General features: G+C 44.4%; 1 protein-coding gene across 2 annotated transcripts in view; it reads left to right on the plus strand.

The window, feature by feature from the left end:
- The first annotated feature begins 1,075 nt into the window (after nt 1-1,075).
- The window catches only part of PPP1R21 (protein phosphatase 1 regulatory subunit 21), an 87,722-nt gene continuing 70,912 nt past the window's right edge, over nt 1,076-17,885 (plus strand). For both annotated transcript variants that reach the window (XM_073672090.1, XM_073672089.1), the window contains exons 1-6: nt 1,076-1,373; nt 3,096-3,164; nt 3,244-3,390; nt 4,634-4,732; nt 7,898-8,062; nt 9,821-9,879. In XM_073672090.1, coding sequence (XP_073528191.1) covers nt 1,317-1,373; nt 3,096-3,164; nt 3,244-3,390; nt 4,634-4,732; nt 7,898-8,062; nt 9,821-9,879 — 596 coding nt within the window. In that variant the 5' untranslated portion in view covers nt 1,076-1,316. The remainder of the gene's footprint in view (nt 1,374-3,095; nt 3,165-3,243; nt 3,391-4,633; nt 4,733-7,897; nt 8,063-9,820; nt 9,880-17,885) is intronic.

A 17,885-nucleotide genomic window follows, 5' to 3' on the forward strand; every position in this document is an offset into this window, starting at 1 on the left:
GCAATATGGGGAACCATGTCTGCAATATGGGGGACCTGGATGGGAGACCATGTCTGTAATATGGGGGACCATGTCTGCAATATGGGGGACCTGGATGGGAGACCATGTCTGCAAGATCAGGACCAGTTCAAAAGGTGTCTAGAAAATAAAATGGTATCACTAAAAATGTCACTTTGTCATGCAAATAATGCGGCCCCCCAAATTAAATGTTTTTCAGTGTATGGCCCATATGCCCAGCTGAGTTTGAGACCCCTGCCTTAAAGTGAAAAACAAAAATCCAGAATCGCTGCACTTCACCCCAAAAATTGCAATAAAAAGAAATAAAAAAATGCTCCAAATCAATAAAAATTCCAGATCGTCACAACAAAAACAAGACGTTATCGGTCACAGAAAATGGTGACACAAACTAAATGTTTTTCTTTTTTTTTTTGTGAAATTCAGTTTTTTAGGGGAAATATAAAATATTATTTTTATTTATATATGATTTAAATATATTAATATGTTATAAATATATTTTATTACATTTACTAATATTAAATTTAAAGTATAGATATTTTTAAAATTAATATTAGTAAATGTAATAAAATATATTATTTATAACATATATTATAAAATAAATAGATATATATATATAAATAAACACTCCACAGGTTTGGCACGGCTGTAACCGCATTGACCTGGAGAATCAGGTTTCCAGGTCACATTTACCACACAGCGACCGTTGTGGAATTTTGTTTCCCCTTATTTTTCAGCACATTATATGGTAGAGTGAATGGTGTCATTCAAAACTACAACTCATCCTTAAAATAAATAAATAAATAAATAAATAAATAACAAGTCTTCATACAAAAGTTTTGGCTCTTGGAAGAAAAAAAAAAGGAAAAATGTTGCAGTCCTGAGGGGGTTAATACACTGCACTCTGACAACAGTGAGTGGAGGAAGAGGAGCCGAGCTAGTTATCTCCGCCGGTCACCGATCCTGGCCAATCATATGCCTTCTTACATACGCTATCCGGCAGGCTGGGGTTGAGAGCTGAGCTGCCATTGGTGAATCGCGCCGAGCGGTTGCGAGTGACGGCTGTGGGCGGCGCCTGTCTGGCATCAGGGAAGTGTTTTGCGATGTGACTTCCGGTACACACCGCATCCATCAGCCGCACAGCGCCACCCTCCGACCTGTGCCGGCTCCGCGGGGAGGGATGGTAAATACAGGAGCCCGGACCTCCAGTGCACCGTACCCGGGAACCGTCGTGCTGTGTGTGGGGCTCCATCCCACTGACACTGCTTCACCCCTTCCTCCATTCAGTGCACGGGCAGAGCATGGCCACAGGGGAGCTGCAGGGCAAGTACCAGAAGCTGGCACAGGAGTACTCCAAGGTGAGGAGGCCCCACAGGCTGTGCATGTTATGCTGCCCTCCCCTTCATTGTGCTGCTCACCTGGTTGCTCTTCCTGACTTGTGTTATGTGATGTCCCTCAGTTATTCCTCCTGGAAATGTATGAGTGAAGGGCGATACCATTCTCCCTCTCACAGGGGTCGTCTACCTCCACAATGTGTCACCAGCAGCTCTGATCAGACAGTGTGCAATGTCTGCCCCCCCCCCATCCAGCGGAGCTTTTCCCCCTTGTCAATGTGTTTGTACATTTCCAGGAGGAATAACAGAAGATTTTTGTGATTTCTGCATAATGGCAGCCGGCTGTTCACTCTCAGTGGTAGTTGGGTTTTCTTCTGCTTACTTGTGGCTCAATGACTTCTGCACAAACCGCGTGACCACCGATAGTCATTAAGTCACCAAAAGGAAGAGAAGCGGTTAACTTTGGTTGCACATTATTATTTAAAGAGAATCTGTCACCAGGTTTTTGCTTCCCCATCTACCAGCAGCATAACATAGGGACAGAGCCCCTGATTCCAGCGATGTGTCTCTTACTGGGCTGCTTGCTGCAGTTTTGATGCAATCACAGTTTTGTCCGCTGCAGATCTAGCAGTTCTCTGAATGCTGAGCTCTGTATAATCTGCCCACTCCACTGATTGGCAGCTTTCTGTGTGCACTGTGGCTAATTTATGCCTATGCAATCAGTTCTGGGGGCAGAGTTACAGAGCCCATGAATATGAAGGACTACCTAGCAGCAGGTATACTAGTCCTCTAGTGATAATCTCCTGCTGGTAAAACACTGATTTTATAAAAATAAAATGGCCACGTCTTTGAGCATGATCCATAACCAGTACATCATTGGCAGCCTTAGTCCTTAGTCACGTTTTTCCTAGCCTGGCTTATATCCCGTCTGCCTGTGATAATCCTCGGGCCGAGCAGGGGACTTTGGTCGGTCAGAGAAATCTGCAGGTTAATTAATCTTTGCCGTGTTCGGAATAGTGACATTTTAACTCTAGAAATGTCCCATTCCATCTTTCTAGTCTGAGAGTGGAAACCCCCGGAGTTATCTTCTGTCTGATGGTATAATCCTGTTTTGCCTTCCTGCAGGATAAGTGATAACTTAGAGATCAGTGGGGATCCAACCGCTGGGACCCCCACCAATCCCCGGAATGGGACCCTTTTATCCCCCTTAGAGTACAGTGGAGGTGCCCATGCTCAAGCGCTGCTCTGTTCCTTCTCTATGGGACTGCCTTAGAAAGCCCAGCGCAGCGTTCAGTAGCCCCATAGGGAATGAATGGAGCTGCACTCCAGCATAGGCACCTCCACTGTACTCTAAAGGGGATAAAAGGGTCCCATTCTTCTGAGCGGAAGAAAATCAATTTCTTTCACCCAGACAAGATTTGATGTTGATCCCAGGAGACTGATGGGGGATGCAGCACTGAGTACGGAGGGATGGTTCTGGAATATGGTCTTTCTTACAGCGCGGCTCTCTATTCTGGCTCATAGGAGGTGTCTTTATGACATCCATATCCCTGCCTCTGGGGCTGCCATAGACCCTGGAAGGAATTGGATAGCGCGCTGGTTTGCTTCTGCAGCGTGGCCTCTATTTTATTGAATAGAGCTATACTGAAGTTTCCTGCAGAGCTGAGCATCTGCGGACATTTATATGCCGGCACCAGATTGGCAGCCCTACATCCCTGCATACATGACATTGACTTTTTTTTTCAGCTTCGGGCCCAGAACCAGGTGCTGAAGAAGGCGGTTGTAGATGAACAAGCCAATTCTGCTGCTTTGAAGGTATCATCGCATGTAAAAAATGTCCCGTCAGTGGCGGAAATCAATGGTAATGTAGTAACTCCGCTGTTACTTCTCCCAGGAGCAGCTGAAGATGAAAGATCAGTCCGTAAGGAAGCAGCAGCAGGAGATGGACAGCCTGAGCTTCAGGAACCAGCAGTTAGCCAAGAGGGTGGAGCTGCTGCAAGAAGAGCTGTCCGTGATGGAAGCCAGAGGCAAGAAGGCCAAGGTGCTGACGTACCTTCCTGTGTCCAATGTTCTTATGTCTCATGTATATTATCAGTGATAATACAGACATACTTATGTCCTAGGCGGCATCTCTGGTGTTCCACCAGCAGTCTTCCATTTTAACCCCCAACGACTCAGACAATTATCATATTATCATTTTATCCTCCTCAGCTTTTTTTTTTCCGTCTTAGTTTTACTGTCAACCTAAGCGTATGAAGATTCTTTTTTTTTTTTATGGAACAAGTTTTAGTTTTAAATGCCACTACTCACTGTCAGATAATGTACGTGAAAATAAATAAATAATATATATATATATATATATATATATATATATATATATATATAATTTTTTTTTTTTTTTTTTTTTTTTAATGTGAAAAATGGAATGCTTTTTATTTATGATATTTTTAAAACTTTTTTTTTTTTTTTTACTTTGCACTTCACTGATAGGAGTCTTCAGCAGGCCCCTACCTGCCATGTGACACCCCAATGTTAAGCTACTGGTGGGGGTGAGGGGGTCAGTGAGCGCCCAAGCAGACTCCTTAAATGTCTCAGCATTTTAGGAGTTAATCAGCAGCTAGTGTTGTTGGCTGCTGTTACAGGCAGACGCTGGCTGTGTAACACGGCCTGCACCTGCCCAATATGTAGTGAACTCTGCTCCTGAGCTCGCTCCTTGCACCCCGACCATCTCTCCTGACGTGATCCGTTAATAATTACTCGTTGATTTCCTTATGACTTTCCTCTGTTATTCCTCCTGGGAATATATTAACAAATTGTCAGGTGGGTTTACTATTCTCTTTGTCAACAAGGTGAGTTTCTACCCAGACTGACACTGTCAGGACATGTCGGATATTGTCAGACTGTGCAGGGCAATACCTTCCTGACAAGGGTAATGGTGACGTTCGGTACTTTATTGATGTTTCCAGGAGAATTCACCAATGAATGGCACAAAGCTCAGTGTAAAGGAAAGATGTTTAAGAGTTTTTATTTTATGGGAGATCTAGTATATACTAACACAGACGTGAGGGATATGGTGTGCAGGATTAGATGTCTACAGCCTGCCCCAGAAACGCATCATTTAGTATCTATGTACATCAGCACCTTCTGCAATTTCACACAGCCTTAAATTTAGCATAAAAAAATGGGACTGTGCCATCAAATCCCTTTCCTAACCGCTTTTATGGTACATGTCCTCTGGCTTCTGAGCATTTAATATTTTACCATGCTGTCCTTTCGCCCTCCAGAAACACGTAGATTCGTCTCAAATGAGTCATGAACAAAAAAGTGTCTTTGACGAGGATCTTCAGAAAAAAATTGAGGAGAACGAGAGGCTACACATACAGGTTGGTAAAAATAATATACTTACTTTTTACAACTTTAGGCAGCTCTGCAAATGATAGCACATTGACATACTGATTGGTGAGGGTCTGTAGATGTAGACCAAAAACTTTACAAAAGTTTTCATTACTTCTTTTGGACTTTTTACTGCTGAATCAAGTATTTCAACACAATTCAGTTCTTTGCAGAAAACTGCGCCATATTTGATTATTTCCATCAGTGTATTAGACTGTGAGTGGAGGGGCAGGATATACACATCAACGACTGCTTCGTTCCACTCCTCCAGGAGAGAATTGGAGGACAAAAGTTCGCATAGATCTTACAGTCCCCACCTATTCATTGGATTTGTGATCATTTACAGTATGTAGACAAGAGTACCCCTTTATTCTGTAAGGGTCAGGCAGATACTGATTGACTGGCATTTATTGTTCCAATTCTTAAAAAAATAAATCTTCAGCCACTTATTCTGTTCTGTGTCACTGCTGCTGCAGAACATTACAGCACACTGCTCACATCAAATTTCACAACCCTGTATAAAATGTATTTTGTTTGCATCCTCACACAGAGTTGTACCTTTAACAATGCTGGACCCCATCTGCCAACTACATGAGATGTTGTGACCACTTAGACTTCAGGGTTTAGTTATGACTGCCACCTTTGAGCATGTGCCCTCCTATTTTTATTTTGTCACAGAACCCCTTGGGGACTAGGGAAGGGGGGGTGGTACTATGGTAAATTTATCCTAAATACTTTTTCTTTGGACCCTAATCTCCATTTTGGACTGTAGGGATTCTTTCTGGTAGGCGTTAGGCAGCGTTCACACAGGCAATGCTGTTTTGGTTCAAGCACATGCAGGTTTTTATTGCTTTTCACAGGTTGCATAGCACCAAAACCGACTCGTAAACCTAAATCCCTAGCCTTGTCCAGGCGCTAACTAAGCTGAATAGACCCTGGCTACACATACACGGCTGATCTAGCCACAGCTCGGTCACACAAAACAGCTATTATCCATAACAATTGATGTTTGCGGTTCTCTGCACAAGGTTTGTGCAATGTTTTCGCAAGAGATGTTCTCCTTAGTCAGTCAGCTCAAGGAAGCTGACCAGACTGTATGTGTCTTGGAGCTACTGACCAGACTGGATGTGTCTTGGAGCTAGAGAGAGAGACAGGCTCTCTGAGAAGAGCACATGCAGGAGTCTGGCACTTGCCAGTGTCACCAAACTCCTTGAGTCTAGAAGTCCCGTCACTTGGACACCGTTCAGTCACCTGACATGCTTGAGGTCCCTCGCCAGGATGAGAAACGGCACTGCAGGCAGTGTAGGCGAAGTAGGAGTAGCACTGGCCTGTTCTGTTGTCCATCGGCTCTGAGGTCAAGGGATAAACGGCTGGTATGATCCGGGACTCGACACCACCGACAGCTAATGCTACGAGATGTAGCCTTAGAACCCAGTTCTGACCCCCTCCTGGGTCTTTGCGCGTCCCTCAGCTGTGGACTTGGACCCCTTCTTTTGGGTATTCCGGAAATGTAATTTCAGGCTCTGTTGGTTTCTTTGGGAGTGTTCCATAGCCAAGTATCTTTTCACGAGGCCCACAAGGTCATCTGCATTCTGGGGATTTTCTTGGTCAACCCAGCTTTGCATGGACTTAGGTAGTGAATGAATAAATGAATGAATGAATGAAGTGGTCCAGTACCACTCGTTCCACCATCTGTGCTGCAGAGCAGGTCTCGGGCTGCAGCCATTTTTGTAACAGGTCGAACATCTGGGAGCGAGGAGGTTTGTCCCTTTTGGTAGCGTCAGAGGTGTGCCCGGACTGCCAGGGTGACACTCAAGCGTGACATAATGTCCGCCTTCAGCTTGTCTTACTCCTTGGCATCCTGCAGGGCAAGGTCATAATACGCTTTGTGTGGTTCCCCCGTAAGGTATGGAGCAAAGACCTGCCCATTGCTCTGTGGGCAGTTCCTCTCTGTGTGCCACCCTGTCAAATATAGTCAGGAAAGCCTCAACATCATCCTCCAGAGTCATCTTTTGTAGGCTGGCGGGTGGTGCCATCTCCCTGGTCTGGACACTTTCTGCCAGGAGAGCCATCTGCTGCTGCTCTTGTAATTGCTGATGCTGCTGCACCTTGACTAATTGCTTAACAAGTTCCTCCATGCTTTCACACTGTTTGCAGTGCTGTAGCTGCCTTTACCCTGGACATTCAATCTTTACACTGCAATCACCTGTGCTCTCTGGGACTTCTACACCTGCATTTCATCCACCAATTGTAGGGGTTCACGCTCTCTAGTAAGCGCTGGGCATTAGACCTTCGGTAGCGTTCACACAGGCAATGCAGTTTTGGTCTAAACACGTGCAGTTTTTATTGCTTTCCACAGGTTGCACAGCACCAAAACAAACTCATAAAAGTTAATCCCAGGCGCTAACTAAACAGAACAGACCCTGGCTACTCATACACGACTGAACTAGCCCCAACTCCGTCAAACAAAACAGTTATTGTCCATAGCAACCACTGATACTTGCGGTTCTCTGTATACGGCCTGTGCAGACTCTTCTCAGAGAGGGATTCTGGCCTGTCTCTCTTTCGCACCAAAACGCATCCAGTCTGGTCAGCTTCCCTTAGCTAACTAACTTAAATGAACACCTAGTCCGTTTATATGCCGAGCTAGCGAGGTGCACTAATCCAAAGCCTGCAGAGCTAGGACTTAAGCCTAGCCTACTTGCTACAAGAACATTCTTGTGAATATAAAAAAAACTGGCCAGCACCTCAAAACACAATACAACAAGTGTAAACAGGTTCAAGCCGTCACGACTATTCAATATAACTAAACAAATTGGCCAGCTCATGAGAGCCCATGAGCCGTGGCAAGGAGTACCACATTGATGGGACCCTAACTGTATATGCCTCTCCTGGGCTGCTATTAAAATTGTAGGCTTTCAGTCCGTGAGAGGTATTTACGGTTAGGGTCCTATCAAAGGGGTACGCCTTGCCGCGGCTGATGGGCTCTCATGAATTGACCAACTTGTGCGCTAAGTACTTTTATTTTTTTACATATTTTCTATAGCCGTAATGCAGTTCCAAATTCATATATTCAATGTTTGTATATCATAGTGTTTGAGTGCAGCTGTATTTTTTAGTGAACGTTTATTGGTGGCTTTTTATGTGTTTTTCAGTTCTTTGAGGCCAGCGAGAAGCATCGGCAGATTGAGGATGAGCTGAGGAGTCGGCTACAAGTCTTGGAGACTGGCGCTGCCCAGCACCAAGCCGTTGTGGAGGGTCTGAAGCAGAAATACATGGAGACGATTGAGAAGTTGCAGAGTGACAAGGCAAAGTTAGAGGTGAGCGGTTAATGATTCTGTTTTTGAGGGAAGCTCTGTCATCAATCGTCACTCCCCTTCCTTCCTGGATTCATGGTAGAAGAAAGCTGCTGAAGATGCAGAAAGCGATTACTATATGGTTAGCTGTCCATCTACCTTTTTTAGTAGCTTATTTCTTAGGTTGTTATTATTGTATATTGACTGTAATAGTAAGTAATTTTAGGAAAGCTACAATAAATCTTAACACTTTTGTAAAAAAATAAAAAAAATTACCAGCCCAGCACTGATAAAGGCTCAGTCTCCTCATAGACAACACCTTCAATATGTTTGCAGCTGCGGACAGTGAGACGTTTCCCCTGTTAAAGCTGCTGCAGGGGATTGTATTATATGGCGCCCATCAAGATGGCTGGTGGTCATGTAATATATCGGTAGTCAAAGTGCATGATGAAAAGCTACCTCGCTCTATTAGCTCACTGTTTTCTAGTTGGGACCTAAAATGGGTCTTCCAGTCTGGAGATCCCATTTATAAAGTCTTGATTTCTTGATATTTTCTTAATGTATGTTGTGTTTAATATTCTGTTTTGTAATGCAGATGTTATTCTATTCTGTAATCTCAGCGCACAGGACTGTGCAGCAGGACACTTAAATCTCCCATTTACATTAGATAAGTCAGTTGAAATCTGGCGAGATGGGCTAGACGGTCTGTGTATGGGGGCCACCCTACTCCCCCCCCCCCAATAGGTGATGTTTTTCCTGCCTACACTGAGTTTTGAAGTAGATAAATCTCAAATACTCAGCGTGTGTGTGCATAGCCTTCCTGTTGAAAAATGTTTTGAAAAGTAATTTGGAGATTTTATTTATTTTTAATAATATAGTTGAAACAATTTTTGAAATCTTGCACTTTTCACACTTTCTTGAGCCTCAAAACAGGCTGACTCCTCCTGTGCTGTAAAGATCCTGTTTTGCCAGTCGCCGTATTCTCATCACAGGCAGGATTACAATGACTGTTAACACCTAGATATACATTACATGGGATCCACCGATCACAGCAGGTAATGTTACAGCTCCCCCTCTCTGCACGGTGACCACTGCACAGGTCACAGAGCATTCCCACGACACTCCCCCATAGAAGTCAATGAGCCGTTTCCTGACAGCTGTTTTCTATGCTCCTTGTGACTGCAGTAAAGTCAGGGGCCGACATATCATTGGTGCAACCTGTGCAGCTACACGGGGGCCCAAGAGGTTGGAATGCAAAGGGCCCATATGCTGTTCTTGCACAGGGGCCCTCTCCTGTCTGTGTCTGCCAGTGAGTAAAGTGAAACTCTAAACTGCTGCAAATAGGCACATGGCTGCCCCAATAATCATGTGCAGATATTAGAATAGAAGAAAAAAACTATAGGAAATAAAAACGGATTAGGAAAAAAATGTTTCACAATGTAGTTTTAAGTAAAATGCTGAAAAAAATGAAACCTTGTCAATTACACAATAATGACCAAACAATGCATATCCTAGTACATGGGCTGCAAATTATTTTGCCTGCCTACTGAATCAGTGACCATAAAAGCTGTGGTGCAGCATGGAGATGTTTCTCCTTGCTTTAATGCTCTAGATTATTGCATATTACTGACTAAAAGGAACCACTACTTGCTATGAGCCAGGTCTGTGTTTAGCTGAAGACTTAGCATCGCTCACATTCATTATTTATTCCACCGGAGATGTGAACTGTAGCATAAATCTTGGCTGTGCACTTTCAGATCATTTCTATGTTGCTTTCCTCAGGTAAAAGCTCAGGGGCTGGAGAAGGAGGCGAAGGAGTGCAGAGTGCGGTCAGAAGACTGGTAAGTGTGCAGTAATGGAGGAGCGGGAGCTGCCATGTCTTAGGAAGAGATGTATTGAAAAAAAAAAAAAATCACCTTTCCAATGCGGCACTAGAAAACTGTAGGTTTGGCTCTGGGGTATGAAGGTCCAAATACAGGACTGTGAGATACAGAGTATTATAGGCAGGGTAGAGCGAGCGTGCTCAGCCCCAGCCGGAGGCAGGATGGTGGCAGCCATGTCTCGCTTATCACCTCTGGAAGGTGGAGTGGTACTAACTGATTAGGAAATGTGTTTTAATACATGGTTCTAGTTAGATTGAGCTATCTATCCATCTATTATTTATTTTCTCCACGGTAGGATATTTGACAACCAGTGTCCATTCTTGATTCATTGTCTTGTCTATTCTTGTGGCAATAATTATATTTTGGGAGATGGAGCAATTCTCCCCCATCCCCTAGATCCACTTTAAATCAGGTTTTCTAAAGTAAAATGAAAGCATGGCCATTGACCCTCTTCATGTTGTGTGCAACAAGCTGACATTTTTTATTGATCCCATTGTGGTTTACTTACAACATTTTGATAACTTTTTATTGCATTTTTTTTCCATTTAGCTGACTTAAACCTGCTCTTGTTTGATCACGTGCAGTATTGCATTACTTACCGTAGCTAAACTGCGGTTCACCTACAAAGCCCAGGCAGTCCGGCCATTTAAATCCCTCCGTGATTGACATTGGCATCTAAATGGCTATAAACATCAGCGACTGGAGCTAGCTATGGTCGCTGTTTTTACAGGCAGATTCTGGCATCTGCCAGGTAGATTGCAGGTTCAGCTCCTGAGCCCTCTACATATACTTCCTACACCCATATGCACCCACATCACATAAGTTTATGTTATATAGACATGAAGGGGTTTGCTAGAGATCTGCAAACTAAACTGATAGATACCTCTCCAATACTAACACCAGGGCTTGATGTCAGCTGTGGTTTTTGAACAATTCACAGCTGACATCAACCCTAAACTCCATTACCGCCTCACCAGGGCAATCGGGAAGAGCGAGGCAAAGCGCCTGAATTGGAGCATCTCATGTAATATGCCACTTCTGGGGTGGCTGCAGGCTTTTATTTCTAAGCTGGGAAGGAGCCAATAACCAGTGACCTTACCAGCCTGATAATACCAGCCTGCAGCTGTCTGCTTTACCTTGGCTGGTTATCAAAAATAGGGGGTTGACCCCACGTCGTCTTTTTTTCATTATATCTCATAGATATCTATCTATTTATCTATCTCTATCTCTGCACATCTTTAACACCTAAACGTCTTTAATTTCTATTCTGTATCCTATTCCGGTATGTGTCACACGTATGTTATCTGTGTATGGTACTTATTGTCATTTCTGCTGTAAAAAATAAGACACGTCTACCTGTGGGTCACAAGGACGTAGACGCCACACATACCAGCTACAGGCAAGCAGGACAGGTCAGAGCATGTTGAGAGTTGTAGTTTTACAGCAGCTGGAGTGTCGAAGGTTGCTGACCATCCCTGCATAGGATTTTGGAACAGGCGGCCATTGCAGACATGTGTGTAAATCCTAGAGTACGATCACACCTAGATATTAAAAGGGAAATTGCATCTAGAAATAATTTTATAAAAGACTGCGAAAAAATGCAATTTCTGTGAAGTGATTTTCCCCAATTCAAGTTAAAGGTTTTTATGCAACTGTATATTGATCAGATATTCTTTGCATTTTTTTACATTCTAGTTGCTCCATTAATATGTCAATGGTTATACCGAGCGATTGATGCATCCAGAGCTTTTGTATCCAACTTCTGCTACAGTGGTTATAAAAAGTCTGCACATCCCTGTGTATATGCCAGGTTTTTATCATGTAAAAAACTCATATCAAGAAGAATCATTTTAGTTCTTTTTCCACCTTTAATGCCACCCAAAATATGTACAAATTCACTGAAAAATTAACTGAAATCTTTTTGGCTGAAAAAAGATAAAGAACTAAAACTGTGTATGCATAAATATGCACACTCTTAAACGAACACTTTGTTGAAGTAGCCTTTGAATTTATGACAGTATTCAGTCTTTTTGGGCAGATGTCTCAGTATGGCACATATGTAGTATTGTATAGGCAATCAAGCAATTGCAGTTTAAAGTCCTCTAACGAGATTAATTAAAATGTAAAAAACATAATAAAAATATATTTTTAAAATGTTCTCTCACCTGTGTAAGATATCTAGCAGTCCTACCATGCTGATTGAATGCAAGCTGTCGGTCACCGCTCAGTGAGGTGTGATTAGAGGATCCGAGCAAAGGCCAGTCCTGTGGGTATGCACCGCGCCGGGCCAGTCCTGTGGGTATGCACCGCGCCGGGCCAGTCCTGTGGGTATGCACTGCACCGGGCCAGTCCTGTGGGTATGCACCGCACCGGGCCAGTCCTGCCTCACTTGCCAATGTGTAAAATAAAAGTTTATTTTTAAAAGACTGGGCTGTGTACTGTGCAACATAAAGCACCTTATTAGGCCATGGCCCCACTATCAGTATTCGGTCAGTATTTTTTCTCAGGAGTGGGAGCCAAAACCTGGAGTGAGTGATAAATGCAGAATTGGTGACTTTTTTTAAATTCTACCTTTTCTCTGATTGTTCCTCACCTGGTTTTTGCTCCCACTCCTGAGAAATAATACTGACCGAATACTTATAGTGGGGCCGTGGCCTTATAAGTAAAAACTGAAGAGTAAGATGAGGCACTCGCCACTCGATGTTCAAGTCAATCATTCTTTTGCAGGTTCCCTTAAAAGCGAGGATTGTTGAGAAAATTTGGGCTAATGGCCGTTTCGCGAAAGAACCACGCTTCCTCTAATGCATAAAACACTGTATCAGATTACTCAAGCCCATATCCATACTCCTAAAGTAGTGGAAGAGTAGTGGGGCCTAACGAGTTCCCATTAAATGCTTAACTCCTTGGTTGCAAAAGTGCATAGGTCATTTAAAGGGCTCTTCTGGTTTCCTAACTTGATGGCATGTCTCTTTAACAGCTGGCAGCAGTTAAACTTAAATAGGGACACTACTGTAAATCAGCCCTGCAGGCCCTACAATCTCAATTTTGCTGGGGTCCTAGAGGTTGTGTTTTAGATCGGACCTTGGTCATGAAGTTGGTTTCAAAATGGGAATACCTCTTTAAAGGCAATATGTCATCAGAAAATGACTATTGTTTTTCTCTGTCCTGACAGCTGATGTATATGCATGGTGCGAGTGCATGGAGCGGGCTCAGGAGCTGAGCCTGCACCATAGACAATGAGTGCTGGCTGTGTACACAGCCTGCATTTGCCTTTAAAGCTCGCTGATGGCAGGATATATTTGGCATTGATGTAATTGTACTGATCTACAGAATCATGTTGCTGTATCGTTTTTACCACACAATGCACACCATAAAAGCAAAACCCAAAAAGCAATGGCAGAGTTGTTTTTGTTGGTTGCTTCATTGGCAGACACAGGGACTATGGGTGTTAGCAGCTGTCACCAGGAGGACAACACTAATAACTCTTCCCTACAGGAATCAAGATAAACCAGTTCAGCTTTGTAGGAGGCAGACACAGATCCAGGTTTTCTAGATCTGTTGTATAATGTGTTTATTTCCTAATTTCACTCTTTTGCCTTGTAAATTGGGGAAACAAAGCGGGGTCAGGCTACAGTCCCACTGTCTCTCCTCTATCCCTTATGGCAGGACCACCACAGCTGCCCCTATGGGGATCCAGCTGCCCCTATGGGGCTCATTCACACGTCCGATTTTTACACATAAAATAAAAGTTTCTCCACCTTCTTCTTTCTGACACTCCTTGAAAATTGGACCGCACTCAAATGTCATCTGAGTACGGTCATATTTTGTTTCACAGACCCATTGGCTTGCATTGCCGATCATGAGTCCTCAGATCAAAATCGGACATGTCTCCACAATTTTCTGCAGACCTCTTGGTCCATGAAAACTCACTGACATGTGAATAGCCCCATAGACTATCACAGGTATGAATGCTATCCGTAAAATTCTGATGTGTGAGTGTCGTAAGTCCTGAGGCTGCAAGTCCACACCTGTTCTTCTGCCCACCAGAATGAGGCATATTGCGAGGACTCTCCACCTAGCAAGAAGATTTGATCTTCAGGACAGGCTTCTCTTGCTGTTACGCACTCCACCTGACCGCTCTCTGACCTGGAAAGTGGTTTTCCTCCTCACGGTCTACACTGTGTGCTGAATTATTAGGCAAGTTGTATTTTAGAGGATTTTTTTTATTATTGATCAACAACTATGTTCTCAATCAACCCAAAAGACTCATAAATATCCTAGCTTAATATTTTTGGAAGTTGGAGTGGTTTTTTTTTTTTTTAGCTTTGGCTATCTTAGGAGGATATCTGTTTGTGCAGGTAACTATTACTATGTAGAATTATTAGGCAACTTAATAAAAACCAAATTTAATCCCATCTCACTTGTTTATTTTCACCAGGTAAACCAATATCAGTGCACAAAATTTAGAAATAAACATTTCTGACATGCAAAAACAAAAAAATTAGTGATGAATATAGACACCTTTCTTTATGATGACACTCAACAGCCTTCCATCCATAGATTCTGTCCGTAGCTTGATCTGTTTTCGATCAACATTGTGTGCAGCAGCCACCACAGCCTCCCAGACACTGTTCCGAGAGGTGTACTGTTTTCCCTCCCTGTAGATCTCACATTTTATGATGGACCACAGGTTCTCTATGGGGTTCAGATCAGGTGAGCAAGGGGGCCATGTCATTATTTTTTCTTCTTTTAGACCTTTACTGGCCAGCCACGCTGTTGAGTAGTTGGATGCATGTGGTGGAGCATTGTCCTGCATGAAAATCATGTTTTTCTTGAACGATATCGACTTCTTCCTGTACCACTTCTTGAAAAAGTTGTCTTCCAGAAACTGGCAGTAGGTCTGGGAGTTGAGCTTCACTCCATCCTCAACCCGAAAAGGTCCCACGAGTTCATCTCTGATGATACCAGCCCATACCAGTACCCCACCTCCACCTTGCTGGAGTCTGAGTCGGAGTGGAGCTCTCTGCCCTTTACTGATCCAGCCTCTGGCCCATCCATCTGGCCCATCAAGAGTCACTGTCATTTCATCAGTCCATAAAACATTTGAGAAATCAGTCTTAAGATATTTCTTGGCCCATTCTTGACATTTTATTTTATATTTCTTGTTCAAAGGTGGTCGTTTTTCAGCCTTCCTTACCTTGGCCATGTCCCTGAGTGTCGCACACCTTGTGCTTTTTGATACTCCAGTAACGTTGCAGCTCTGAAATATGGCAAAACTGGTGGCGAATGGCATCTTGGCCGCTTCACGCTTGATTTTCCTCAATTCATGGGCAGTTATTTTGCGCCTTTTTTGGCCAACACGCTTCTTGCGACCCTGTTGGCTATTTGCCATGAAACGCTTGATTGTTCGGTGATCACACTTCAAAAGTTTGGAAATTTCAAGACTGCTGCATCCCTCTGCAAGACATCTCACAATTTTGGACTTTTCAGAGCCCGTCAAATCTCTCTTCTGACCCATTTTGCCAAAGGAAAGGAAGTTGCCTAATAATTAAGCACACCTTATATAGGGTGTTGATGTCATTAGTCAACACCCCTCCTCATTACAGAGATGCACATCACCAGATTTACTTAATTGGTAGTTGGCTCTCAAGCCTATGCAGCTTGGAGTAGGACAACATGTATAAAAAGTATCATGTGATCAAAATACTCATTTGCCTAATAATTCTGCACACAGTGTAGTCCATCAGAAGGGTCTCAAAGTTGCCATCTCTCATGCTGCTCTAAAGACATGGTGGTCTTGCACCTGGTGCCTTCCTTCTTTCTCACGATGGCCTCTTGCCTTAACAAGAAGATATTTCTTCATTTCTTTTGCATCTTCCCTTCCCATCTCTTCATAAGCTGGATGTTGTCAGTTCTGTCCATCTCTACTTGTCCATCGCATCTCCCTTCAGACTTACGGGTTTCTTATTTGTCAATCGTGATGGAGCATGCAGGAACCCACCCGCTTCTATGGCAACTATTTCCCACAGCATTTGTTCTGCCATTCTTGAGGCTTATTGCTGTTCCCTTCAGGATGACAGCACTCCACTCAGGTGGTGGGGTCAGGGGTGGATTAAGAGTAGCAAGGGCCCCGGGCAGTTTAGAAGGCGCGGCCCCCCCCCCCACACACCTGATTTATCACGTGACATGTCACATGATTCCCTGTGATAGATCATGTGATGGTTCACGTGAAATTAATTTGGCACAATATTATAATATTTTTTTTTAGGCTGTGTGCCCACTATGCGTTTTTTAAGCGTTTCCGCAGCAGCAATTCCGCTGCAGAAACGCTTAAAAAACGCTTGGTAGAAGGTCTGCCTTGTTCCCCAATGATAATCCGCATGTGCTGTGTACATGCTGCGGATATTTCCGCTGCAGATTATCATTGCGGAAAAATCCGCAGCATTACCAATTATTTTGTGGAAGCGTGGCGTTTTCGCCGCCATTGACTTGCATTAGAATGCATGGAATCCGCATCCCTGCATCTGTAGATGCGGAATCCATGCGTTTCAATGTGCGGATGGTACCCGGGTGTGGAGGACAGGAGACTCTCCTCCGGACCCGGGTACCATAGAACCTGTAGAAAAAGAATAAAATAAAAAATAAATATTATACTTACCTTCTGATGGCCCCCGGTGTCTTTATCTGATGCGTCTTGGCTTGCCGGCAGCTCGCGATGGTCTGAAAAGGACCTGCCTTGACGTCATTTAGTCATGTGATGGGTCATGCGACCGCTGACGTCGGCAGGCCATCAGAAGGTAAGTATATATTTTTTATTTTTTACCATTCTTTTACGGTCACACTATATAAATCCATGCTGGTTGCATGGATTTATATAGTGTAACCAAGTTGTCAAGCACTTTCCAAGTGATGCTAAAATTGCTTGGAAAGCGCTTGTCAACCCGCATGCGGAAATGCAAGTGAAGAACGCTTCACATCCGCATGTCCCTGGCAGGAAAACGCATGTAAAATCCGCATGCGTTTTTTCTGCCAGGGAGATGCAGAAACGCTCAAAAAAAAATCCGGAACATTTCTGTATCGTGGGCACATAGCCTTACATTAATTGTATGACTCAATATTGAGCACACGTAGCCATCTATACACAGCGGGAGGCCGCACGACGCCATCTATACACAGCGGGAGGCCGCACGACGCCATCTATACACAGCGGGAGGCCGCACGACGCCATCTATACACAGCGGGAGGCCGCACGACGCCATCTATACACAGCAGGGGGGCCGCACGGCGCCATCTATACACAGCAGGGGGGCCGCACGGCACCATCTATACACAGCAGGAGGCCGCACGGCGCCGTCTATACACAGCAGGGGGCCGCATGGCGCCCCCCCCCAGAGACAGCAGGAGGCCGCACGGCGCCATCTATACACAGCAGGAGGCTGCACGGCGCCATCTATACACAGCAGGGGGCCGCACGGCGCCATCTATACACAGCAGGGGGCCGCACGGCGCCATCTATACACAGCGGGAGGCCGCACGGTGTCATCTATACATAGTGGGAGGCCGCACGGTGCCACCCCCCCCCCCCCAGAGACAGCAGGAGGCCGCACGGCGCCAACTATACTCAGCAGGAGGCCGCATGCAGTCACGCACACACACAAACATATACAGACATATGCATACATACACGCATAAACACATTTGAAACACAAAAATACATATAAACAGACATCACACAATGATATCTGTCTACACACACACACACACACACACACACACACACACACACACACACACACACACACACACACACACACACACACACACAGACACAGACACAGACACACACACACACACACACACACACACACACACACACACACAGACAGACAGACTCACCATCCCCTGGCTCCATTCCTCCTGCCTGCTCTGATTTCTCCATTGCAGCAGTGCAGGCCGGGCGCGCA

This window comes from Phyllobates terribilis, unplaced genomic scaffold (assembly GCF_046119375.1).
Source record: "Phyllobates terribilis strain yellow unplaced genomic scaffold, ASM4611937v1 Scaffold_3__8_contigs__length_932513732, whole genome shotgun sequence".
NCBI classification, from domain to species: Eukaryota; Metazoa; Chordata; class Amphibia; order Anura; family Dendrobatidae; genus Phyllobates; species Phyllobates terribilis.